General features: G+C 40.9%; 1 protein-coding gene across 5 annotated transcripts in view; it reads right to left on the bottom strand.

Moving 5' to 3' along the window:
• Positions 1-8,763: 8,763 nt before the first annotated feature.
• LOC149157005 (uncharacterized) overlaps positions 8,764-27,449 on the bottom strand; it is a 407,149-nt gene continuing 388,463 nt past the window's right edge. For 4 of the 5 annotated variants that reach the window (XM_089445507.1, XM_089445506.1, XM_089445504.1 and 1 more), the window contains one exon: positions 8,764-9,044. In XM_089445507.1, the coding sequence (XP_089301633.1) occupies positions 8,945-9,044 (100 nt within the window). In that variant the 3' untranslated portion in view covers positions 8,764-8,944. The remainder of the gene's footprint in view (positions 9,045-27,449) is intronic. The other variant, XM_089445505.1, reaches the window with a different exon arrangement.

The raw sequence follows: 27,449 nt of genomic DNA, 5'->3' as shown, positions 1-27,449 counted from the left end.
CTCTGTACTCTGAGATCTGCCTTCCAGCTATTAAGTTGCTACTAAAATAACCTTCTCTGATATCAATTGTTGGAAATACTAAGAGGGGGTTGAATTAATATTTCTTGGCAATTATCACTTATTAATTTTTTTAGAGCATTAGTTAATCTTCAACAGTATTATTATTATCATCTTCAGATAATCATAAACATTCGTCAACAATATACAACAACATACAACAATGCATAAAGATAAATCCAGTAGACACAATACTTTTAGGTGGAAAACCCCCTTCGAGTAAAAACCCACCGAATGCTTCTTAGTAATTGTCTTCTTCCCTCTTTTAATAGAAAACAATTACATCAATATTTCCAGCTACAATTGAGGGAGGCGTCAACCCCCTAATTTATAGGCCACAACCTGTAAGATGCTCATACACCCAATAAACTTGTTGCAATTGGAAGGATGCCACAACACCCCGAAAGTGAGATCCCAACCTAATGAGTGCCTCCACTCTATTTACCAATTGCTATCAGAGTGGATGCTCCAATGCCCTGTTAATTTATCAGTAACCACTAAAAGGACTCTCCAATGCCCTGTGCAGGCTACGACCTACCCTAGCACCACATTGTCACCCTAAAGTGTTCTCAGGCCACAACCTGAAGATGACTCCAATCCTTGCTGATGAGTTGGTGGACCACGTTTCACAATTTTCAAACTGGATCCCCTGTGCTCTGAATCAATATAAGAAAGTTGTAATGAAGATATTGTGTATCTTGTCAAGTCCTGGTAGCCTCACTGCACAAACGCTACTCAAGCCACTAACCAACCACTACACAACACTGCTAAAATTGTTACTACACTACACATCAAACCCTGACTATCAATGGTATACCTTTCTTGTTAATCCATGATTTGTTGATATTATGTACGAAGTCATAATCAATGGTGCATTCCTATTGACTAAGAGTTGACTTTAAGAAAGTATTTGAAGCAGTTAAGGATACATATTGGTTCCGACTTCCTTGTGTCAAATGTTGGGTAAGTCATAATCAATGGTGCATTCCTATTGACTAAGAGTTGACTCTAAGAAAGTATTTGAAGCAGTTAAGAGTACATATTGGTTTTGACTTCCTTGTGTCAAATGTTGGGTATGTAATATTAAAAAGAACAGTAAAATGGTGGTATTGGTGAAGGTATTTTGGAGCTATTTCAATTTTGATCTTGCACTAATGGAGCAACATTGGACAACGTCATCTCCTGTAGCTTTGGATGAATTAAAATGAATGACTAATCTCTATGTTTAAAGTTGGCATTCCCGTAGCTCTTGTCATGGGCATCTTATCTTTGTTTTGAACTCACACTACAGTGGATGGGACGAATCATTATAAAGAACAAGCCTCTGTGATGTAGAGAAGTTGCCTCTCTTGTGATGTGACTTGATATATTCCATCTCTATTGATGTAATCTTTGTAACGTCATTGGAATTTCTAAGCCTAACCCATTAGAAACCCTTCATGTACTTTCTGATTTATTTCTACCTACTTTTTCTGTTAATTAACAAGTTATTTACCATGTAGATACTGGAAATAAAAACAAGTACATGCTCAATACATTACAAATCATCAACTGAAGGAAACAAAACAAGCACACAAGTAACACTGTTGTTTTTGGACCACTGTCCACGGAAAAACCCAATGCAGGAAAACCGATGCAGCTATCTGAGGGTTTGATTTATTAAGCATTTTAGAATACAATCTCGGTGCCAAAATCGGCTCACCCAACAAAGAATAATCTCGGCAGTAGTACCTCTCCTTCGGAGACAGATGCTCCAGCTGAAACCCCGGATAAACACTTCGACAACTCCTCAGCTCCAATTTGCCCCACAAAAAACCCCTGTGTCAGCCTCTAGGGACTACGTCAACCTGTTCTATCCTCTGCATCAGCTTTCCCGGCAGTTTTGATTGTTCCCAACAGTTCCAGATTTTTCCCTCTGCGTTAGCCTTCCCAATAGTTCCAGCTTATGCCCTCTACGACAGCTTTCGCGGCAATTCCGGCTGTTCCCGACAGTTCCGGCTTCTGCCCTCTGCGTCAGCTTTCCCGGTTGTTCCAACAGTTTCGGAAGTATCTCTGCTTCTGTATTCAGTGCCTCTTAGTTGCAACTCTGATCACTCTCTCGACTTCCTTAGCAAACCCTACCCCAGAAAGTCGAAATCTTGATCTCTTGGTGTGTTCTCCAAGTGACCCTCAAGCCTCCTCTTATACTTTTCTCGTTGGCATATCAACGGCCGATATTAAGTCCCTAATCAACAGCTAATATTAGATCTGGCTTGATCCATGACTTTTGGACGATTGTAACTCAGTTTTAAATTAATTCACATTAATATTTTAATTTCCCTAAGTTTAGACTTAGGGACTCCATTAAAAATATTAATTATTTTAATATCTCCCAAACTGTTTAGAATCTGCCCAAACCCTTTCTAGGTATTGGAGATCTCATTTGCCTTAGCCTCTCCACCAAATTTCATGGCTGGAGCACATCCGATGCTACCCCAAATCAACACTCCCTCTTAACGAGCATTGTTCTTTAGCAATACTCCTCATTGAGTATTACTTTGATCATTCGACATCAGTCCTTGATGCTAGGCTACCCATCATCTGTATTGTTGCATCCCGTACTGCCACCCATGGCTCAGCCACTGCTGTTGTTGCATCTGTACGACAGCTCCCTCTGCATCGTGTTGCTACCCATGGCCCTGCCATTGCCACTACTGCATCTGCACTGCATCCCCTCTCATCATGTTGCATCTTGTTGCCCATAGCACCACCATTGCTAACTGTTGCACTGCAACTTAGTTACTAAGAAGTAAGTAATTGATCTCCAACTCTGACATCTCTGTTAGGCTAGAGACACTCCCAATACTGAAGCTCCCTCTGTCGCTAACAAGTGCTCCCTCTCTAACCTTTGAGCTGTTGCAACAACTCCCTGCATCTCACACCGTTGCACACCTCTCTGTGCCATCCTGCACTGGTGCAACACTCCCGTGCCTCTCGCACTGTTGCAACCTGCTAGCCTTGCATTGTCCTGGGAATCCTGCACTGTAGCTCTCTCTGTTGCTCCATCCTCATCCATCTCTACCGACATCCGCCAGTCCTACTCTTCTTCGGGGCTCTCGTAGCCAGGTATAATCCAAGAGGTTGGGTACCTCAAGGATCCTGCCCCTCATCTTCTGTAGTCCTCCTGACTACAACTCGATGTCTCCCCACTTTCGCTCAAGTGGCACATGAGTACTCATGGCACAATCGTCATCCCTCAAGGCGAAGGCCTTGATACGATGTTTATCTAGAGTGGACAAGATCTTGGCCTTCCAGACCACAAAGTTGGACTCTCTGTCTAGCCTATCCTGATCCTTCATCCCATTCATGGTCATCTCTCTACTATTCTCTATTGACTTCTCCGAGTCTCTCTACTTCCCGACTGGAAGTTTTTGGTTCGGCACCAGCTGAATCTCTCTACTTCCCATCTGGAAGTTCTTTGTTCGACTCCTTCGAGTCTCTCTACTTCCCGTCTAGAAGTTCTCTTCTGGACTCCCTCTGAGTCCCGATTTCCCTCCTGGAAATCCTTCTGCCAACCATCAAGTTGCCCCTCTCCAATCATCTGTGCAACTGCACCACTGATCTGGATTCCTTGGCTAGAAATCTGCCTCGGCAGCAACTCCCTCCCCTTGGTCTTGCCCTGTTAGGTACTGTTCTGACTACAGTACCCCACCAGCTTCACTTTGTAACTTACCCACAACCTCCTATACCCCGGCAACTGAAGGATTGAGCCACTTGGCTCTGCGCAATCTTAGCACTGACAAATCAGCTCCCCCAGCCAACTGCGTTAGCCCTCCTGGCCTCTTCGTTGCTCTGCGTGAGCCTGATTTTTCCTCCCTTAGCCTATGTGCTGTCTTTCGCTGGCCCAGAATGATGACACAATCCCTCTGCGTCACTCCTTCCTCTGTCGCCTTCTGCAAGGATCAACGTTGTCACTCAGGACAGTTGATTTTTGTTGTTGCTACTCTGCTTGGTTGATGTCCTCATTTCTCCTGTGATTTGCAACCACGCTCTGATACCATGTTGGAATTTCTAAGTCTAACCCATTAGAAACCCTCCATGTACTTTCTGATTTATTCCTACCTACTTGTTTTGTTAATTATTTTTTTTGGTCAGGTAAGACTGGAGCCTTAAATTAACCGAAAAAAAAAAAAGATTACATATGGTACATGTCTTTACAAGTGTAAAGACCAACAAAAGACAGACCTGTTGATGATAAACAAACAACAGGATCAACAAAACCCAAAACCTTACACACAAACAAAATTAGACCCCTGGTCCAGAGAGACCATTGTCTTCCTCCTGCTCATTATTCATGGTCTGGAAGTATGCCATGTCTTTGGCTGCCTATTGTTGACAATCATCACGCAGTTCACCAGAGGGTATAGAATCCCAATCATACCATATATAGCTTTTCTTACATATCACTCCTTCATTCGCCAGACGATCAACTAGCATATTGGATTTTCTTCCCACATGAACGAAGCTGACAGTTCTCAAGGTTCACAAGTGGGAATGAATACACTGAAAGACCTGCGAGAGCCTTCAATGTTTTGACACTTTTCTAGGTGTCGTTCCATTACACATTTTCTTGGCCGCATTAATGACCAATTCAAAGTCAGCTTTAATGATTTCGTTGTGTAAATTTGACTCCATCAGGATTTCCAGGCATTGTTCTAAGGCCATGAGCTCCGCCATGTTATTAGTGGCAGTCCCCAAATGACTGTGAAAGATATCCTTTATGCGCCCCTGCTCATCTCTTATGACACCGCCAAATCCAACCATCCCTGGGTTGCCCTTAGAGGCCCCGTCTATATTGATTTTCAAAAAACCATGAGGAGGAGGTTGCCAGATATCTTTACTAGTAGTTGTTTTGCTCACACCCTTGACAGTGCCTTGGGGAACCAGAGAATGGAGACCCAACTGCAGTAGTATGCAAGCATCTTGGGGCGAAGGAGGGTCCTCAGGAATTTTCCACATAAGGGCTCCTACTGTATCTTTGAGTTGTTGTAAAATTTGGACAATGATGTTCTGGGTCGAGCCTGTTTTGTTCTTGAAAATCTTGCCATTGCATTCTTTCCAGACATCCCAGATAATAAAGCCTGGAACCAGAGTCCAAGCCTTGTTAATGATTTCACTACTTTAGAAGTCTTCAATTCTTCAAAGTGTTGGTGATGCTGAGTCTACCCCTGTCAATTTGCCCAAAGACTGAGGCCGCCCAATCCCACAAGGTAGAGGTTGTTCTGTTAATTAACAAGTTATTTACCATGTAAATACTGGAAATAAATACAAGTACATGCTCAACACATTACAGATCATCAACTGAAGGAAACAAAACAAACTCACAAGTGACATCGTTGTTTTTAGACTAATGTCCCCAGAAAAACCCAATGTGCGAAAATTGGTGCAGTTATTTGAGGATTTTATTATTATGCAGTTTCTGAATACAATTTGGGTGCCAAAATTGGCTCACCCAACAGAGAATAATCTCGGCAGTAGTACCTCTCCTTCGGAGACAGATGCTCCGACTGAAACCCCGGATAAACACTTCGGCAGCTCCTCAGCTCCAATATGCCCCATGAAAAACCGCAACGTCAGCCTCTAGGGACTACATCAACCTCTTCTGCCCTCTGCGTTAGCTTTATCGACAGTTCCTGACAGTTCCGGCTTTTTCCCTCTACATCAACTTTCTTGGTTGTTCCGACAGTTTCAACAATTCCGGCTTCTGCCCTCTGCGTTAGCTTTCCTGGCTGTTCCAGCAGTTCCGACTGTTCTTGGCAGTTCTGGCTTCTTCTCTCTGCGTTAGCTTTCCTGGCAACTCCACCAGTTCCCGATAGTGTCTCTGCCTCAATGCTTCTGTATTCAGTGCCCCTCAGCTGCAACTCTAATCACTCTCTCGACTTCCTCAACAAAACTTGTCCCAGAAAGTTGAAATCTTGATCTCTTGGTGTGTTCTCCAAGTGACCCTCAAGCCTCCTCTTATGCTTTTTTCGTTGACAGATCAATGGCCGAGATTAAGTCCCTAATCAACAACTAAGATTAGATTTGGCTTGATCCATGACTTTTGGACCATTTTAACACAATTTTATGTTAATTCACATTAATATTTTAATTTTCCTAAGTTTAGACATAGGGAATCCATTAAAAATATTAATTATTTTAATATCTCCCAAACTATTTAGAATCTGCCCAAACCCTTTCGGGTATTGGAGATCTCGTGTGCCTTAGCCTCTCCACCAAATTTCGTGGCTAGAACAACATTGGACAACGTCACCTCCTGTAGCTTTGGACGAATTAAAATGAATGACTAATCTCTATGTTTAAAGTTGACATTCCCGTAGCTCTTGTCATGGGCATCTTATCTTTGTTTTGAACTCACACTACAGTGGATGGGACGAACCATTATAAGGAACAAGCCTCTGTGATGTAGAGAAGTCGCCTCTCTTGTGATGCGAATTGATATATTCCATCTCTATTGATGTAATCTCTGTAATGTAAGGTTTTTATGACAACTTTTTATGTTTACTAGACTTCCATAGGGTGTTATCTACATTATGAATGATGACAAAGGTATGATGTGGTTCTCAAATACCTTGATATATACAGTATGGCAGTGTTTCAGTTTGGGTATTCTTGAATATTGAATGCAAATACTTGACATATATACACCATTCACTTACATAACAATTTGACAATGGTGGAAGGGTTCAGTTGTTGTGGAAGAACTATAACCCAATTGATATACTGTGAAATAACATTCAGTGTTCATACACAGTGAGGCAGCATTCATCATTCATATACACATGATCCTTGCTATATCACTTGGAGGCATGACAGTTGTAATAATGTTGGGCAGTGACAATCATGCTATGCTAATATTTCCTTGAGATTGGCTTAAAGGTATGACGTATCCTTAGCAGTGACCTAAGACGACATGAAAAGACCATGATGATTTTAGATAGTAAGACCTTGGGATGTAATCTATAGTTTGTGTCATGAAGTATGGCAATGATATGCATGCAGTATAGCAGCCTTAACTTTGATGTATGACTATGTGGAAGATGGCAATATGACAAAAAAATGGTGACAATGACCTTAATGATTAATAGTGGCAATGACCTTGTTGAAGTTGTGACTAGCACTGGAGTGTAGCAGTGGAAGACGCAAATGTCACAACAAATTGAGGTAGCAACAACAATGGCAGAGTTAGTGGCAGGAGTGGAGTGCAGCAACAAAAAAAACCTGTAATATTCCTAATGGAAATATACAATGTCAAACAAAGAAAATATACCAGAAACACATGCAAAAATTTACAAGACATTTAACAACCAGAAATCTCCATGAACTGCACTAATCTGAGACATTTTATTAATAAATAAGAGGGTATAATGTGGTGCTAGAAAGAGTGCACCTAGGCTTGCTCAAGGCAAGCTAGCTAAGCCCAAATGAACAATAAGAAATCCCTCTCAAATTTGCTACTGCTCTCTCCTAACTCTGCGCTGAAACAACCCAAAAAATATGTTGTTGGCCTTCCTCCACAAACAGAAGATGTGACCTGAAGCAAATGATGTGTTTGCTGCTTTGCCAAAATGCTGGAAAAGCCCCCACAACACTTCCCCGTACTCCACCTCAAGTTTCAGCCCCTAACTCCCTTCACTCGATAACCTCCAAGCATGCCTCCTCCAAGAGCTGCGTAGTCCCTATTCTGTTGTTGCCAATCCTCTCCACAAATTTCCACTCCCTGCTACTGGTACGAACTAGTATAGGTAGGACTCCCTCCTTGGTCTAGCATTGTAAGTCCACCAAAGCAAGGGTTGATATATCCGCTAGGAGACACTCGTGTGCTAAACAACACTGCAGACTTGGCTTCAGCTCAAGCGTGCTATGTCAAAGACACAATTTCTAAATAGATGAATGAATGACCAAAATGAGTGCCTCTTGCTCTATTTATCAAAGAGCCTCCAAGATGCCCATGTGGGCCCAACTCGACTTTCCCCACCAACTTCGCTCCAATGAGAGTGTCTTCCACATGCGGGCCATAATTCTCCATGGGGTGGCCCCCATGCTCCACTAGAGCCACAATATTTCCCTTCCTTCCTAATGTTTGGGCCCCCACTTAATCCCAAAATTCATGTGGGACCTCTGAACCCATATCTCCTGAGTGAAAACATTGAATAAGACAAAATTGAGCAAGATTGATATTTCCCTTGGCAATATTGCTAAGTGGGAATATCACAAAGTGTGGCAGCAGTGAAGTGTGCAGGCAATTGTGAAATGTATAGTAGCAGCAACAACAAGGTTTGGCTAATTGATTGATTGTAAAGGAGACTGAAGAATCTTGCAGACTTAGTCTGCATATCTTCAGACTTGGGGAGTCTTGTGCTTCCTTCCAGCCTAGCTGGTAAATTGTTGTATGTAAACCATGTATAATGCAAAGCTTGTTTGGATGAAATATGTTGTGTATTGTTGATGTGATGTGATGATATATTATGTTTTGATTCTGTTAATGATATGAATAATTAAAGAATCTAACTGATTGTGTAAATAGTAGGAAATATTTATTCACCTTCCTTTCAGTGTTTCCAACAATGATGCTTATGTACTTGTTGAACTTAAAAAAAATCTCAATGCTCATGTACTTTTTAAACTTTAAAAAATCTTATTTCTTCATAAAATAAACACTGTAAGTTAGAATATGGGAAAAGAACTAACTTTATAATGGTCTTTATAGTAGTTATATTAATGTCAAGACAAATTTTTGCATCATGAACAAAAGATTGAATCAAGTGAATGATAATAAATACATATAACTTGAGATTCACATTTTGAACTAATCCCCGTTCTTAATTAAGTTAATTAAAATCCAATATCAAGATCTTTTGAAGTGATAAATTGTCGCTCGCAATTGCTTAATGTCCTCTAGTCCTTCTAAAAGCAAACGATCAATATATATGCACATCCCTGCACAACTGGAAAGAAAGCATAGCAAAAGATTAGTGCACTTATTATATTCATAAGATCATCTTCCATGCCAGCAAAAACGATAGAATTCTACAAAATGTGAAAGAGAACAAGAAAGTCAAATGTTTCAAATTACATCGTACCAAAACTAGATGATGTGAGTATCAGTTGTTGAACAAGCTACATAAAGTAATATGAACATGTTACATAAGAAAATAAGTATGCTACGTATAAAAAGGTTTTTTCAGCTCCGTTTAACACTTCTTAGTAAATCACCTTGCAGGTCCCTTGATGTACCCCTGCTCTCAGTGATAGGTTTAAATATGTTATCATCTTGATGATTTTGATGATGTAGGCATAGTTTGAATCGGTGTGTAGACACAAGCAAGCATCCCTGTGAGTGATTATGTTAACATTGTTGACGATGGTATTTATACAAACGAAATCCCACAGCTGAAGGCATATGAGTGAGAGAGTTGTAGTATGATATTCTTTATCTCGTTACTACAAGAGTGGTACAATTCTTCATTGGTTGTTGAGCATTAGTGGTGAACAAGCTCCATATAATAGTGTATTACGTGTTTGATCTTCAATTGTTTCTCTATCATTCGTGCTTATTTTTTATTTAGGTTAACATCACATAATTCTCATTATCACTGCAACGATTAATTATTAAAGCATTGCTATCAACTCACTCCCTTCCTACCATAGATGTACTTCCAATCATGGTGTCGCTATATAGATTTTGGATTTGCACACAGTGCATCTATTCTAGACACATCTACATGTAATGGAGCGCTTCGAAATCTATGGCAGGAATGAAATTCAGGATATAAGATGTACAAGCTACCACTTCATTGAAATCGATCTGTCTATTACAATGCATGCATTGTCATCTCAACAAGTGCAATTCTTCATTTGAGAAACAGCATTTCACCAAGGAGTGGAAGGTACATTGTGTTTTTGCTAGTAATGCCAAATTGGATACAAAGGATCTTAAACCCATGGTTAACATAATCTCCACTATTATTAGTCCTGAAGTTCTAATTTTCTGACCAAATTGTTTTTTTCAACCATGGATTTAAACTACTGGAACTTTCCTATGAATTTACTCTTTTGCTACAAAAAATAGACCCATATGCACCTAGAGTAATTATCAAAAGGCATATTCCAGCACTTAAACCCAAGACGTCAGTCTTAATTTAGAGTTGGAAATACACATAAAATGACAGTTTTGCTTCTCCAATATATTCCAAACAAACCTTAACCTTAGAACAATACATCGAAGACAATAAATGTTGAAAATATATGATTTTGGTGTAGTTAAACCCTAATTTACCCTAAAATAAGCAAAAATATGATTTTAGAGATTTAAACAATTGATGCAAAAAAATAAGACAACTGTCTTTCTCAATCAAAGGGCTAATGGAGTGTAGGAGTAACAAATTTTTGAAAGAAAAGAGTTGGATGTGTTTTCAAAGAAACTAAAGGAGACTAATCCTTTAATCCTAGCGTCCTTCTATTTCCTTGAACAAATAAGGTAGGGATCTTAACCTAGGTCACCTCAAAGGAACTTGTTGAAAACCTTGATCAAGAAGAATTAAGAGATAAAATAATAACTTAACCATGGTGCATAAGTTAATAAACCTTATCCATCAACAATAGAGAAAATCAAAGGAAGATAACTCACTTTTAATAGCATTTGTTACACAGTAATTTCTCACTGTCTCCCTGTCAGTCTCCCTACTGTGTCAAGAGTTCAAAATAATCAAGCTCATGCTCTCTAAACTGGCCAAATGACCCACTTTGCCAAAGTTTTCATCATCAGCGCGACTGTTATTAAAATAACCGCGCTGACTGGCGCTTCATAACAGAACTCATGCGCTGCCAGCGCGGAAGCACACGGGTTTTCCGCGCTGGTCGAATTTCATGAGCCAGCGCAATTTCTGTTCATATTAAGTCGCGCTGACATGGCCCTGTCTATTATTACCTTGCGATGTCAGCGCTCCAGTCCAGTTATGCACTCGCGCTGATCCTGTTTGGGCGAATTTGTTCCAACAGCCAGCCTTCCAGATGATTCCAGACTTGGTTGTTGGCCTTGTGAGTATCGCCCTCCCTTCTATGGCATGTCTGTTCGTCATTTGAAACCACCTTCCTTGAAGATAAGCTCATCCTTCCACCATTCATGGAGACCCCTTCTCCTATTTATGCCTCTACCATTGCCATGAGCAGCTAGTTTTTAGTTTGGATTGTGTGGAGTTTATAGTGCTCAGATTGCTGCTACTATAGGTAGTTGGTGTGATAAGTGTGGAATTGCTAGATAGCTTAAGGAAGGTTGTGGAGTGTTGCTTGTGTGAGAGAGAGAGTTCTCGTCTTGGGAGATTTATCTCTAAGGGTGAATGCTTAAGAGACTTGCTCGCTGGACCCTCTCGAGAAGGATATCGACGTCAGAACATTTGGTTGTACTCTTCTCTGTTATTGATTAATAATAGATGACTACTATTATGGTTCCATTCTCATTTGTCTCTGCGATGGTTAATGTGAATTACATCCTTTCTGGCTGATGTATAATTGCTTTTATTAGATTTCACGCTTGTGTTTGTCTTCCTCTTCATGTGTGCAGGTATCTATTCGCGGAAATCGCGGAGGATCGTGACCGGCCAGAGCGAAGGAGCGAGAGCGGCATCTCTTCATCAAACTATAGCGTTGGAATCCAAGTAGGTGTCCATTGCCTACCTTTTAATTGCAATTAGGAACTTGCATAGTAGCATTGACTGATTGTTGCTAGACCCGTTCTGGGCTAGTAGGGATTGCCTCTATCCGTAGAGGGGATTTACCTCTCCAACAGCATTTATCATCAAAGTTCACCAACAATCATCCATAAAATAGAACCATCCACACTGTAAACTCTCCCAAGAGAAAATGTCACTCAATTGCTCGGCTAGTGATCCATAGTGAATTATAGAGAAAAGACAAGAGAAGTGATATCTCTCCAATGTGCAATGATTTCAAGTGAAGAGAGCATTCCTTTATTTATACTAGGCTAAACAAGCGCTTTTCTTCAATTAGGCTAATAATGCACCCAAATCCCTTAAAATGACAATACTCCATGATACAGGGTGGATAGGTGTCAAGCCAACCTTCAAAACTATCTTTAAGACAAAGATATCATGCTAAAACATGAAATCGTCCATCATAAATGCTCCATAAATGCCACACCTATGTGTAATGGGCTCGACGCACTGTAACCCCTCAAGCGTGTGGCATTGGCGTGTTTGACAACTGCCTAGTGTAAAATAATATTAATTCACCTAAATCATGCCTCACAATATATTACACTTGTTAGCTTCTATTATCACAATTTTAGTCAATAGTTTTTAAGCGCTCAGAGTTTCAGTGTCAGCACTAATCTATAAAAAATAATTTTAAAGCACTATGTAATATCTCCAATTCTGTGAGCATGGGAGTCACTAAAGAATTCTGCCCAATTTTAGTAATATTAATTAAAAAGGGGCAAATATTATTGGAGAAAGGTGGCTAGTATTATTTTATCGGAGAATAGTGGCAAATTATTATTTTATTAAATGGTGGCAAAATTGATTTAGTGGAAAATGGCCCCACCAATAAAATAATATTAAAAAAGGAGTCTAGAGGCATGAGGAGAAATTATAAAAGGAGGATGGACTCATTTTGTGGATTATCTTTTGGTCATTTTATAATTCAAACCTTAGTTCTCTTGAGCTATTTAGCGAAGACAACTGTGCTATTTAGCACAAGGAATTTCCAAGCGGAAATTCTAACTCTTCCTTCGGTGAAGTTCAAGTGTCACTCTAGGAGATTTGGGTAGTTGATTCCGGATCATTGAGGAGCTATTTTACAGGTTTCTTTCAGCTGGGGCTTACTACTCGAAGGGTGCAAAATAATTTCGTGGGGGATGAGAGAAGCTAGCAATCAGTGGAGTTTTGGCTAGAGAAATTGCAAAGAATTATCCTAAGGGATAACAATTTTTCCTTGGTGATTTGTAGGGGGTGAGAGTGCTGCATTTTAGAGGGCTGATTTTGTCTATTCCAGGGCTGTGCAGGGATTTACTGGCAACTTTTGTGCACTTGCAGAGATTAAGAATTTGGGGAGCATTCGAGCTGGGATTTGCTTGGTGATTGAGGGGAGAAATTCATAGGAGTTAGGGAGGATTTCTTGGAGGTAGATTTGGGCCTAATTCAACAGTATCTAAACTGTGGGGTGTTTTCTGGCCAAATTGAGCAATTTGCACTTGTTGGGGGTCACCAGGGGTCAGTGGATTCAACCCAAACCCTTTCTGGGTTTTTGTCAGTTTGGTGAGAGGAGGCTAGGATTAATTTTACAGAATATTCTTAGCACTTATGAGGGCAAAATTCCTAGTTTCATCTAGCAACGAGTAGTAGAAATTGTTGGAGGAGGGCGTAGTTTACCCCGGGACCATTTCCACATCTTGGGTCCCTGATATATTTCTGGGTTTCATTTCGCTGGTGGAGTAGTGAATGTGGCTAATTTCTCATAATTTTTGGAGCAATTTGGAAAGTTAAATCAATAGTTCCTTTCCAGTAACAACAACAATTTTTCTGGGTGGACACAGATTTGGTAGCAGAGCCATCTCCAACATTCGGGTACAATCATATTCACCTAGGATATTGCCTTTCTTGTTGTAGCAAGCACAGGTTCTATCTTTCTTATTATCTGATGTACTTAGTTCTCCACATTAATAAAATGGCTTAGTTATTCGCCCTATTTCTTGTGTTTTATTAACTGGTGCTTATGTAGAAAATTTATTTGCTATAGCTTAGTTCATGCATCTATTATCTGCTGTAAATTTCAATTTGGAATATTACAGTGGTATCAAAGCATGATCTTGCCCAGTTGAGGGGTAGCCAACAAGATCATGGAAGATTTGGGCATGTATGCACTATGATGGGTGAACCATAGACGAACGCATGGCTCAAGGGAGAGTGAGTAGAAATGAGGGAAAAATTACCCTCACCCACTTTGATGGTTCAACTAGGAGTTCTGTCAAAAAATGGGTACAAGAACTGGACACATGTTTCTGGCTAAACCCCATGAGGGAAGCAGATGCTATTAGACATGCCACTTTTCACTTGGATGGAGATGCTATGGAGTGGTGGTACTGAGGGTTGATCCCTTTGGGTCATGCACGTATCACATCCTACACAAAGTTCACACAAAGGCTCGTGGAGGAATTCGACCGAGAGGACACTAGACCCCCTCAAAGGGAGTGGACAGGACTAGGACAGTTAGAGGGTGAGACCAGGGGGCGTTTCTACTGGTGGAGACTAGGCTTTAGATGTTAGGAGCTTGAGGAAGAGGTTGACTGGGAGGACACACATGATGGCGAAGGGCACATAGACATGCCGAGTGTGGCGTATGAGTCACCATTGTTGGAGACCTCTTTGATAGCATCAGTTGACACCTTCATGGAGAGAGTAGAGCATACACCCATAGAGCCATTTGTTGATGAGGTGTCATTCCCAGTTGAGGTGCCTGGAGACACAGAGGTCCCCGGAGCCATGATTGACTTCCCGATAGCAGCCACCTATAGCGGCGTGGACAACACACACAAGGATGTGAGCTAGTCATGGAGGGGTGGGTTATGACTCATGCTGAGCCCATGGTTGAGGAAAAGAAATCATCTTTTGGGCCTGCCATTGATTTATGGCATACAAATGCACAGACCATCAATAGAGCCACAATACTTCCAGATAGTAACTCTCTTTGGGGTTATATAGATGGGACTTGCAGCATTGCTAGGCTACCTTTGCACAGCGGAGAGGGAGATGCAGAATTACCATGATAGATTTTATGTACTAACCAGGTCAATGTGATGAGGCGACATGAGCTACATAAGGAGCAACATTCGCAGGATGGGCGACTGGTTCCGTGTATGGTTGTTCGTGCATTCGATCACTCTCGCGGCATTCGATGGCGAGAGATATTGAGTTGGTATCTGGTGGAGCTGGTTAGGAGGTTAGATGCATCCATGGCCACAGTTCAATAGAGGTTGTGGATTACCAGAGGGGCTAGAGGGTCAGAGTGTTGTTGTGATTTAGGTGGGATTCTCCATCACATCGTGGAGTCGGTAGGTGATGGTAGTAGCTGCGTGATGGACTCGATGGTTGGGCACACACACCATTTCATATCCCCTACAGACTTCCTGACAACACTAGTGACAGGATGGATTGACAGGGGGGCAGGCAAATTTCATGAGTTGTCATGGCATGTTGGGCATACATGGGATTGTAGGATGATTAACCTACTCTGGTAGGAGTTGGTGGGCGATGGCGGCATGGACAAGCCACCAGACAGGGTATTGTATGGAGACGATGCTCTCTCACTGGTATATTGCACACAAGAGCTACTGAGGATAGGCTCAGTAGTGTCATTCACATTAGCATGTGAGGAATTAGGCCACTTAGGTCTATTTGGGCAAATGAGGAGATATAGCTCACATTGTGAAGGGCTTACCAGCAAAGTGGTAGTGGAGATGGCGACCCTGATAGGGTGTGAGATGATGCCTATGGACTCAGTCTTAGACCTTGATATCTAGGGGTGTATAGGGGTATGTAGCGGTGCATGGTGGTGTGCAGGGTTGCACCATGGTGTAGGAGGAGCGATTCACATCTCAGTGCATTCCCTCATAGAGTGACGAAAACATTGATACAAGAGGGATACCAGTTGATCCAAGATGATGTAGTAACATGTAGCAGGGTTTGACTGTGCACAAAGAAGTGGGACTGGGTGTAGCTGTATGCAAGGAGACATGAGAATACATGGTTATATGCAATAGTGTGCGGCGCTACATTACGGACTGAGGGAGTGCTACTAGCGGGGGAATTCCTTGACGATGATGTCAGCCATGCCATTGGAGTGGACATACCCACTGGATCAGTCACGGGATGGGATGGGAGCGTCCACACGAGTTCTTGATCATACCTATTGACCACTACGTGTCAAAGACCCATAGAAGTACACCCCCTTTTTTCGCAAAAGGGATAGCACTTGATCGATGCGTTCGTGTCTTCCAGCTATCATCATGAACTTGACTTCCAAGATGTTATGCAAACCCTTTCTGCATGTGTATAATGTAAATAATCTCAATAGATCTGTGTCATGTATATAATGACCTAGGTAAACCTACTTTTCTAGTGATGATCTCCATTCTGTGAATTCTTTTGTCTCACCAATCGATTCTCGGATGGTCAACAGAGTTTTTTTCCAGTCTTACCCCAAAGCTAGAATGGATTTTGTCACTAGGATCTTAGGCGAGTCCTAGTGTTCTAGATCGAGTCTATGTAAAAGTGATTTGGGAATAATCCTAACTATTTGGTTAGGTTATTTTATTACAAATTGCTTAGTCTGCTGGATTATATTTGTGTCGCAGAAATGGGTAGTTTGTGAGGGTCTAATACAAATTGGTTTTCCCCCTTATGATGTAAAGTGTATTGAGGGTTGAAAAAATAATTTATCCCCTCATAAGTTAATTAGTTAAATTTTCTGGCAAAAAATTAATTTAATCCTAAGCTAGAAATTTAATTAATTCTAGGTCCTAGGTGAATTTAAATTCTCCAAAGGCAAAATTCGTCGGTCCTCAAAAATTAAATTTTAAAAAGTCCCAGGACTAAGTTAAATTAATTATTTTGATAAATTTTAAGCCTTTGATCCCTGGAGGTTAAGTCAAAGTCAAAATTTTGGGGAAATTAATTTTTGAGTTAATTAAAATGCATTTAATTGAAAAATTCGAATTTCGTCAAGAATTAAATATTTCGACGAATGAGATTAAAGAAATTTTAATCTTCATCAACGGTCGAGATTACTTTGACGAGGATCACTCAAACTAACCGTTGGAGGATTTATCTTTAAATAGGAAGTCATTAGTTGTAGGAATTTACAGGGTAAGTTTCTCAGACAGAACACCAAAGGACACTGCTCACAAACAAATCACAGATCAATACACCAGTATTCTTGATGTGGTTAAAACCCTCAAAGAGGGAAACAGTCCATGGCTTGAGCCAACACAGCCACTTCAAACAATTTATTAATAAAAGAATGAAAAATTACATAAGCTTCTCTCATGAATGATTACCCTACAAATGGCCCTCCATGCTCTTTAAATAGAGACCATGGACCAATCGGGTGTTAAGCCACGGATCAAGTGTCGGTAATACTGAGGAGAGAATGAACCGTCAGATCACTACATATCGTGACTGTCGGATTGTAAGTTACAAAAGTACATAGTAAATAAGCACACTTTACCTAATTCTACACTAGACCAAGTTATACTTAACTATTTCCTATGTGTCAGAATATCCTAACATCCCCCCTTAAGAACAACTTGGGATAAGATTGAAGGATGTACAAATATGACATAATAGGAGAAGGAAGGAGGCATTAGAGCCTATCCCCCCTTAGTGACAACTTCCTGAACTCCAACCATAAGTCGAAGTTTAGTAAACTTCGCCTTTGTGAGAGCCTTTGTAAAGATGTCTGCAACTTAATCATCTGTTGAACAATATTGCACTTCAAGAAAATGGTCATGAATGAGCTTTTTGATGAAGTGCATGTGCAGTTCAATGTGTTTGCTGCATTGATGTTGGATTAGATCTTTGCATAGTTGAATGGCACTTTGATTATCACACCAAAGTGTAGTCAAAGGCTGCCGCTAAAAGCCAAACTCTGACAGGATCTGACGAAGTCACAGGGCTTCCTTACTAGCTTCTACGACACCACGATACTCTACCTCTATTGAAGAAAGAGAAATGGCACTTTGTTTCTTGCAAGCCCATGTAATAGGTCCTGAACCAAGAGTGAACACATAACCTGCAATAGACTTCCGATCATTAGGGTCACCAGCCCAATCTGAATCAGTGAAACCAACCAATAGAGGAGATTCTGCACTGTAATGAATCCTAAACTGAACTGTACCTCAAACATAAAAAAGTATTCTTTTAGTTGCTTTCCAATGATTTTCATGTGGGTTTTGCATAAACCGAGCAATAAGGCCAACAACATAGGAAAAGTCAGGACGAGTATGGGTCAGATACAAAAGTTTTCCTACAAGTTGATGGTATAAGGTAGCATCAACTTCAGGGGAAGTACAAGTGATTGAAAGTTTGGCTCCAGACTGAAAGGGAGAAGGGGCTAGCTTACAATCTTCCATGTGAAAATGGCGTAGAAGATCACAGGCATACTTGGACTGGGAAAGGGAAATACCTTCCTTGGATTGCAAGACTTGAAGACCAAGAAAATAATGCAAGTGTCCTAAGTTTGTCATTTCAAACTTCTTTTTAAGGTTGGAATTCACATGGTTTATAAGGTTGGGATCACTACCAGTAAGGATAAGATCATCAACATAAAGAACAAGAATGATAAGAGACTTGCCTACTTTCTTGGTGTAGACAGTATTGTCAAAATGACACCTAGAAAAGCCAGTTTCTAAAAGAGAGCTATCCATTTTGGCATATTAAGCCCGCGGGGCTTGCTTGAGACCATAAAGGGATTTCTTAAGTCGAAATACAAGGTTGGAGTCTGTTTGTATAAATCTAATGGGTTGTTCCATATAGATTTCTTCATGCAAGTCCCCATGCACGAAGGCAAATTTAACATCCATCTGATTGACTTCCCATTTGAAAGAGGCAACAAGGGAAAGAACAAGGCGGATAGAGTTCATTTTGGCAACAGGGGAGAAGGTTTCAATATAGTCAATACCTTCAACTTGTGAAAAACCCTTAGCAACAAAACGAGCTTTATGTTTATCAACTTTTCCATCTAGTCCATACTTGGTTCTGTAAACCCATTTGCATCTAACAAGTTTTGCATCTTTGGAAGAGGAACAAGATCCCATGTATTTGTTGGACACCTAATACTCTATGGGTTAGTGTGGAAGCCGAATAGACTAAGGAAGTCCAAGAGACCTTGGGATGTAGAACCCAACGGTCACACAATGTACTATAAATATATATTATTTGGTAATAATAAATGCACTCTCATGTTTATCATTCATATTTTGTTGCTGCCATGTGTGTTTAACATGGTATTAGAGCAGCAGGCATATTCTTGCCCTGCATAATTACTGTGAACCAAGTTTAAGCCTGGGCATTTTCAAATTTTCCAGAATCTGTCTGTCATTTCTCTATTTGGTCAGTCATCCAGCTATAGAAATGATGTTAATATGCTCCACTTGGGCGCTCCTCTGGTTTGAAACCTGACCCATCTGCCCTCTCGTCAGCCTGTGCATTACATCCCATTTCTACCCACTATCTGTAACGCTCCATTAATTTACTGTCTGTCAGAAATCTGCTACCTCTCCTCTGTGTACCTTTTTTGCTGGTAACGCTACTCCTGACAGCTGCTCCAGGTTGAACGCTGCTCTTTGAAATCTGCAGCATAATGCCCCAATACGCTGCTCTCTGTGTAGCTATCATAAAAATTCCTCGCAAATAATTATCTTTCATTCTGTTCTATCTTATGCACAGTAACGCCCTTTGTTTCCCCTTCATCCTGACACCTCTGCCATACTCCTATTCTCCTGTCATTATTCTCTGCTTTCTGCATCGAATAGTTTGGTGTGTGCGTACGTTGCTCTAGCGCTATAATGAAGTGAACGTTGGAATGTGCGTTGATGTCTGTTGATTGTTGATGCATTGGAATGGCCCAACTGTGATATGATGCACAGAGCATGGATGAACCCTGGTGTGAAACCCTGCGATATAGAAAAATGGGGATAACAAGACTACTGCTAATGCATCTCTTGCTGGAGGTGAATCAGAAGCATTGCAAAGGCTTAAAAAGTTTGTTGTAGAATGTAGAGAGCAGCCCAACAAGCTTGGTAAGCATGGTTCCGGAGAAAGTTTGTATGGTGCAAACTTCTCATGTAAGATATCACCTTGGTTGGCCATGGGTTGTCTTTCACCACGTTACATGTTTGAAGAACTGAAGAAAAGCGAGAAAATATCTATTTCATCTTCTCTGGGGAAAAGTTCTGGTGCTGATTCTGGTCAGGGCAGATTAAATTGGTTGACATTTGAGCTTTTATGGAGGGACTTCTTCAGATTCATTACCAAGAAATATGCTTCAGCTAATAAACGACAAGATGCTTCACCAGCCACAGCTTGTACAAGTGCTTTTGCTGTCTAGTAGAGTTTCGATGGCATCGGAGTATTCTGATACTAAATGTTTGTTTCTTTCAAATGCAAGTTTCTATAGAATATGAAATTGTGCCAGCAATGTCATTGATCATAACTGTGTATCTCATGTCAAAAACACATATCTATTTAGATTGTTTGTAGATTGTTTGTCCAAATCCCCACGGGCTGCGAGAAAAGCCTCTCAAAGGAACGAATAGAAGAGCTAAAGACCATCTTCGCGGGGCTTGATCTTGACTTAGATGGAAGCCTAAGATGATATGTGTGTTGTTTATACATCCAAATGTGTTGTAACGGAGTCGCTGCAAATAAATTCGATACTGTAATTTCACTGATACGGACCTGAGATGCCAGAAACATCCTAAGTGCTGTTATGTTCTGTTAATGAAGCTCTTAACTGTATGCCCACCGATAGATAAGAAACTCGTGACATTGCCTCTGTGTGTTGAATGCTATTATATCTGCTGATTTTCTTTTGCAACGTAAAAGTGAACATTACCATTCAGAGCTTTGTTGGACGTAGGTCTTGTGAGGACCACCACTGGCAACAGAGTTTTCAGAGCTCTGAAGGGTGCTTTGGATGGAGGATTAGATATTCCTCACAGCGACAAGCGTTTTGCTGGTTATAACAAGGAAAGCAAGAGCTTGGATGCTGAGGTCCATTGAAAGTATATTTTTCTAAGTAACCGGATTCGTCCTATAGGCCCCACAAATCCGAATCCGTCGTGTCCGACACGATTCTCTCGAAATTCGTGTCCAAAATCCATGACACGTCGTGTCCTTTTTTGCCACGTCAAATCTGACTGCGTGTCACGATTTTGGCAGCGTGTCACGATTTTGGGAATCGTGTCCTGTTTTCCAGGACTCGCTAGGCGGAAAAAGTGACCTGCGCGGGTATGAAAAGGGTGTATTTGCTCATTACAGCCACGCATATTTTCATTTGGCAAGTGTTTTGTGAGCTATTGGCAAGTGGAGAAGGGTTTGCAACAAGAAGTTAAGGGAGTAGAGCATTCAGAAAGGAGATTCAAGCACCAGGTAAGTGCATTTCACCTCCACTTTTTTGCATTTCTTACAACAATTTGTATATGATTTTTTGTTTACAAATTTGTGCATGCTTTGTTCATTTCTTTTACAGTATTCATGGCTCAATCAAAGGCAGCAGTTAGGGGGCAAAGGAAGGGCAAGAATGTCATGGGTGGAGATGCCCCTCCTCCCCCAATATCATCAGAGTCTGCTGCAAGTAATGTTGAGGGAAGAGGAGGACCTAAAGACAATGATAAATATCCATTGTGGAAATATGTCACAAGAGAGGATGGGCCAAACACCAAGGGAAAGGGAGGAGGCAATGTGCAATGGAAATGCAACTTTTGTCACATTTCTTTCAAAAGCACATATTACCGTGTGAAATCACATTTGTTGGCTTTACCGGGTTGTGGGATTGGAGCTTGTAAAGCTGTTTCTTTACAAAAGAGAAAAGAATTGGAAAAGGAGGCCAATGTTGGTATGGAACATGTGGCTTCAAAATCAAGAAAACCCAAGAATGAAGACCCCCTTCCATTTTTGAGGAAAGCCACCACCAAATTTCCATTGAGAGTTCTACTTCTACTGGGGGACAAGCATCAAAAAGAAGAGCACTTGGTTCAATGGACAAGATTTTCCAAAAAGAGAGACGGGAAGAGCTTGATCTCACCATTGCCTTCTTCTATCAAAACTTCATATCATTTAATGTTGCACGTTCACCTCTTTTTATTGAGATGTGCCAAGCTCTAACTCAAGGGGCAGGGTATGTGCCTCCTGGGTCAAAGAAGCTGAGAACCACATTGTTGACGAAGGCAAAAAAAGAGGTGCAAAAATGCTTGAGCCTATTGTAGCATCATGGCCAACATCTGGGATTAGCATTGTTTCTGATGGATGGACAGATCCAGCACGACACCCAATCATCAACTTCATGGTGTCTTCCTTGAGTGGTCCAGTTTTCATGAAAGCAGTGGATACACTTGGCGATTACAAGGATGCACAATTTATTGGTGAGTTATTTATTAAAATTATTGAAGATGAAGGTGTTGATTCTTGTGTGCAAATCATTACAGATAATACACCTGTTTGCAAGGCTGCTGGCATGATTGTGGAAGCTAAATATCCACAAGTGTTTTGGACACCTTGCATTGTCCACTCATTGAACTTAGCACTGAAATCCATTGCTTCTGATGTGCTTTGGATTGGAAGCATTATTGAGGATGCAAGACATATTTGTAACTTTGTGCAAAATGATACAAATGCCCTCACTATCTACAAGGAGTACACCAATCTATCATTGTTGAAGATTGTTGATACACAGTTTGCATCTTCATTCATGATGTTGAAGAGGTTGAGGGAGGTCAAGACTGCTCTTGGGTCCATGGTTATTTATGAGTTTTGGTCTTTTTGGAGAAAGACGGATCAGGTAGCCTCTAAAAGAGTGAAGGACACAATGCTAGATGATGCTTGGTGGGAGAGGGTAGATCTAATTATTTGGATCATGGACCCTATCATTTCTTTGCTTTGATTTGCAGATACAGACAAACCCATCCTAGGAGAGGTTTATGAGGGATGGGATTCCATGATTGAGTCTGTGAGGAGCATTATTCTACAGAGTGAGTGCCCCGAGTATGAGACATTACCAGAGGCCTTCTATGATACCATACATGATATTCTTGTCAGCAGATGAGACAAGAATTGTACACCTTTACATTGTTTGGCTCACTCATTGAACCCCAAATACTACAGCCATGAGTGGCTGAATGGTGGACCTTCCCGCAGATTCCCTCCTCACATGGATGGTGAAATCTCACAAGGGAGGAAAGAGGCATTCAGGCGGATTTATCAGGATAGTGCACTGCTTGCTGAGGTGGAGGATGCCTTTGCAGAGTTTTGCACTGGCAGTGGTCGATTTGGAGGTTATGATGTGATTAGAGACAAGGGGGGCTAAGAAGCCCTATTCTTGGTGGGCAAATCATGGGGCAACAAGCCCTCCTCTTCAGCAGTTAGCCATGAGGCTCCTCTCTCAAGTGACTTCATCCTCTTGTTACAAGAGGAATTGGAGCACATATGGGAATTTTTATAGTGTGAAGAAGAGCAGACTTGAGCAGTCCAGGGTAGATAGAATGGTGTATGTGCACACCAACCTTCGTCTTATTTACAGGCAGAGGGAAGAGTGGTTGAGGGGAAAGACAAAGATGTGGGATGTCTTTCCTGATGATAAGGGTCTGGACACCAGTGTTGAGTTGGCATTGGCCAACATGGATCTCAATGATCCAGTGCTAGAGCCTGTTAGATTTGATGACTTAGAGAGGTCAACCTCCACACCAGCAAATGCAGAGGCGACTATGGATACAGGGGAGGAGGAGGATGCAGAGGAGAGCAGTAGGGACCATGATGATGAGAACATTGATGCTGATTCTGACGCTGATTGATGCCTTGAGGCTTGTATACCTATAGTTGTTTTATATTTTCTATTTCTATTTGCCATTGGCATTGCACCAACACTACCTATGTAACACATTTTGATTTGATGACTTAATGAGAAAACTACAATGGTCAGTGTGTTTATCTTACTATCTTGTAGTTGTAAGTTGTCTTTCAGTTATGAATTATGAATCATGATTTAATAGATTTATCATTTATGTGACCAGTACCACTAACATGTATTTGAATTTTGTATGTACTATGCATGCTAATAGCTATATATGAAGATCTATGTTTGAAATCAATAAATTTGTATCATTAATTAAAATTTGTGTAAGAAATATCTAATTTTTAATATATCTATATATATATATATATTTTAATAAAATAATATATAACGAATCCTACGTGTCCTCTTCTGGGGGGTCAACGTGTCCGAATCCGACACCACGAATCCCGAATCCCCGTGTCAGGTGACTTAGTGAATATGTTAAGAGAGGAGAGCCCCTATAGCACTAGCGACACAATCTGAACTTGCAACTAAATTTTCTTACAAAAATGGCTGCCTAAGTCTGGAGAATCAGAAGCACCGCAGAACAGCTTCGCAACGGCGTGGAGAGCAGAGAGACTCGCACAAGATGAAGAGGACAACAACTCACCTTGGACTCAATCCGTGATAGAGACTTAGAACAATACCACGGTCATCCTATTGACACGTCAGACGAAGCCCAACCATTGATTCACGTATTTGGCCCTTCGAGGTTCACTGTCCGCAGCTATTTAATTCGCGATCCTCTCACAGCAAGTCGCCATCGAGAAGGAGGTTCCAATTTTCCAAACATTTTTTTATAAATGTAAAGGAGATAGTGAACATCATCTGCAGCTGACTTTTGCATCAGATGTGTTAAGGGTCTCTGCTTCCAAAGATTTCGATCTTCTTTGAGTTGAGTCCACACTAGTTCCTTCTCAGGAAACTTCACACCGCAATACTCATTTAGAAGGTCAACCAAAGATATGTACTTATTATCAGGAGGCCTCAACTGCATCAACCAAAAACAGTGTTGAGAAGCATTGTTCCCTTTCTCTTTTTATTAGGCTTTATATATTAAGATATTTGTGTCTTAAAATCCTATGATTGGGCTAGACGGGGAAAGGATTGGTGCAGCAAATATCTTGTGTGGTGAAATTCTTATTTATGGACATCATGTTTAGTTTAGCAGAAGAGTTATAGCATGTGGGGTTTTCGACATTTGAACTAATTTGGAGATTGGAGACTATTGAGAGGTTCTTTGTCTTGGCATCGTATTTTTGGAGTGCCTTGAGGTCCTCATTGTTTTACTAATTTTTGAGGTTAATTTGTTGAAATATGGCTCAAATTACTGAAGTATTAGAATTCTTGAAAACTTTGATGCATTCTACTGATCATGATACAGTGAAAATCAACAAGAACACTCTCTGTGATATTAAAACCTATCTGCAGTATACACAAGAAAAGGTAGAATTTTTGGAGCTTGAATCTCAGCTATAGCAAGTAGAATTACAACAATGGAGTCGTCATTCTGAACCTGTTTCTGTTCAGAACAATGAAACAGACTCCCATAAACAGCAAGTCAATAATGTTGCAAATTCAGACTCAGTGCCTAATGCAACAACAGATTTGCATGCAAAAGCAGAAATTCAGCCTACACTTCCCAAGTCGGTCATCAGACCTTGGGAAGAGCTTGTCCACAACAAGCACAGAATTGGTCTTGGATATGACAAGGACATGTCCTTTCATATTCCAGACTACTCCAAACCAATCCAATTTCAAAGTGCTGGATTTCTTCACGACGGTTCATCTTCACCTGCTTCTCATGACAGTTCACCTCCAGCTGTTCCAGATTCTGCCCCTCTTCCACAACAACAGATTGTGAAATGCCAACATCGTGACTGAGTTAGCCATATGAAAGATCACTATTTTGATCTTCATCCATGTAAGCACTGTCATAAAACTAGTCATTCTTCAAACAGATGCTTCAGAAACAAACCTCCTCAAGAACAAAGATTCATCTTGGATGGATCGCTTCTTGGAAATGGGAATCAACAACCAAGAAGATATTTCAGTCACATGTCAGAACTTGTTCAAGAGTATTGAACAGTCTTGCAGTTGAATTTTCTCCATCATCTCACCTTGTATCTGACAGGGGGGGGGGAATGATGGTCATCTACAAGCTTCAAAGCCACATCAAGCGAGCCTAAGCCACAACCTGCCATACCAGATTCAGAGTTGTAGCCAGAAACAATGATGCCCTTGAGCATGCCTTCAATTGGTAATTTGGCACACTTCCTCTAGCAGAAGACTTCAGCTTCTTCCCAGTTTCTGAAGAGTTCCAGGAATAGAATTGGGGACACTTCCTCTAGCAGAAGACTTCAGCTTCTTGTTAGTTTCGGAAGAGTTCCAGGAATAGAATTTGGGACACTTCCTCTAGCAAAAGACTTCAACTTCTTGCCAGTTTCGGAAGAGTTCCAAGAATAGAATTGGGGACACTTCCTCTAGCAGAAGACTTCATCTTCTTACCAGTTTTGGAAGAGTTCTAGGAATTGCATTAAGCATTCTAGAGTTGGTGGTAATCCTTAAACCATCATAGGTTGAGACCTCCCTTTTCAGGTTGAGATTCTCCCTTTTATGCGGGGTGAGACCTCCCTTTCATGGTTGAAGGTTTCCCTCTTCAAAACATTAGGAGCACTTCCTCTAGCAGAAGACCTGAGCTTCATGCCAGACTTGGAAGAGTTCTGGGAACTGCACTAAGCATTCCAGTGTTGGTGGTCATCCTTAAACCACCGCCCTTTATACCAACATTTCAAAGAGCACATTCAGCCTAGTGTTGCCATGCATTTTTGCACATTTTGTATTACAGCTCTCTTCTTGGACTCATACATAACCCTTCGGATTAAGGGGGAAATGTTGGACACCTAATACTCTATGGGTTAGTGTGGAAGCCGAATAGACTAAGGAAGTCCAAGACCTTGGGATGTAGAACCCAACGGTCACGCAATGTACTATAAATATGTATTATTTGATAATAATAAATGCACTCTCCTGTTTATCATTCATATTTTGTTGCTACCATGTGTGTGTTTAACAGTATCATTTGCCAATAATAAACAATATTCTTCATTCATAGCTGCGTCCCAATCTGGATGGTATGAAGCTTCTGCAAAAGTGTTAGGATCATAATTCGTTGAAGCTTGAGCCAGTAAAGAAGAGGCTCTATCGAATTGAGAACATGTACTTTGTTGATCTGTAGGATCACCGACAAGAGCACCTGCTGCATCCCGAGTAGCACGAACCCATTTTGGAAGCTGAGGCGCTAAAGGAGGATCCTGAGAAGGTGGGGGAGGATTGTCATCCTTGCTATCATCATCTGAAGAAGAAATATTTTCAGAAGTAGAAGGGATAGAGCAAGGTTGCACATCCGCCGAACTAGGCTCATAGGCCAATATATTTTCAACAAACTTTACATCTCTTCTAATGATAACATTTTTGGACTTAAGTGGAATAATTCTATATCCTTTGACATCTTCAGAATATCCAACAAAAATACATTTTTCACTCTAAGGTTCTAAAGCTTTATGTTTCTCATCTGGAATATGGGCCCATGCTTCATTTCCAAAAACACGAAAGTGACTTACATCTGGTTTAATTGAGCTCCATGCTTCTTTTGGAGTGATATTCTTTAAAACCTTAGTAGGAGTGCAATTTACTATGTAATTTGCACAGCTAATTGATTCTGCCCAAAA

Source organism: Pinus tabuliformis, chromosome 9, assembly GCF_031772625.1.
Source record: "Pinus tabuliformis cultivar Carrire ecotype Pingquan chromosome 9, CPIR1, whole genome shotgun sequence".
Classification (NCBI taxonomy): domain Eukaryota; kingdom Viridiplantae; phylum Streptophyta; class Pinopsida; order Pinales; family Pinaceae; genus Pinus; species Pinus tabuliformis.
The sequence above is the reverse complement of the archived record's forward strand: the minus strand, read 5'-3'. Positions and strand labels throughout refer to the sequence as shown.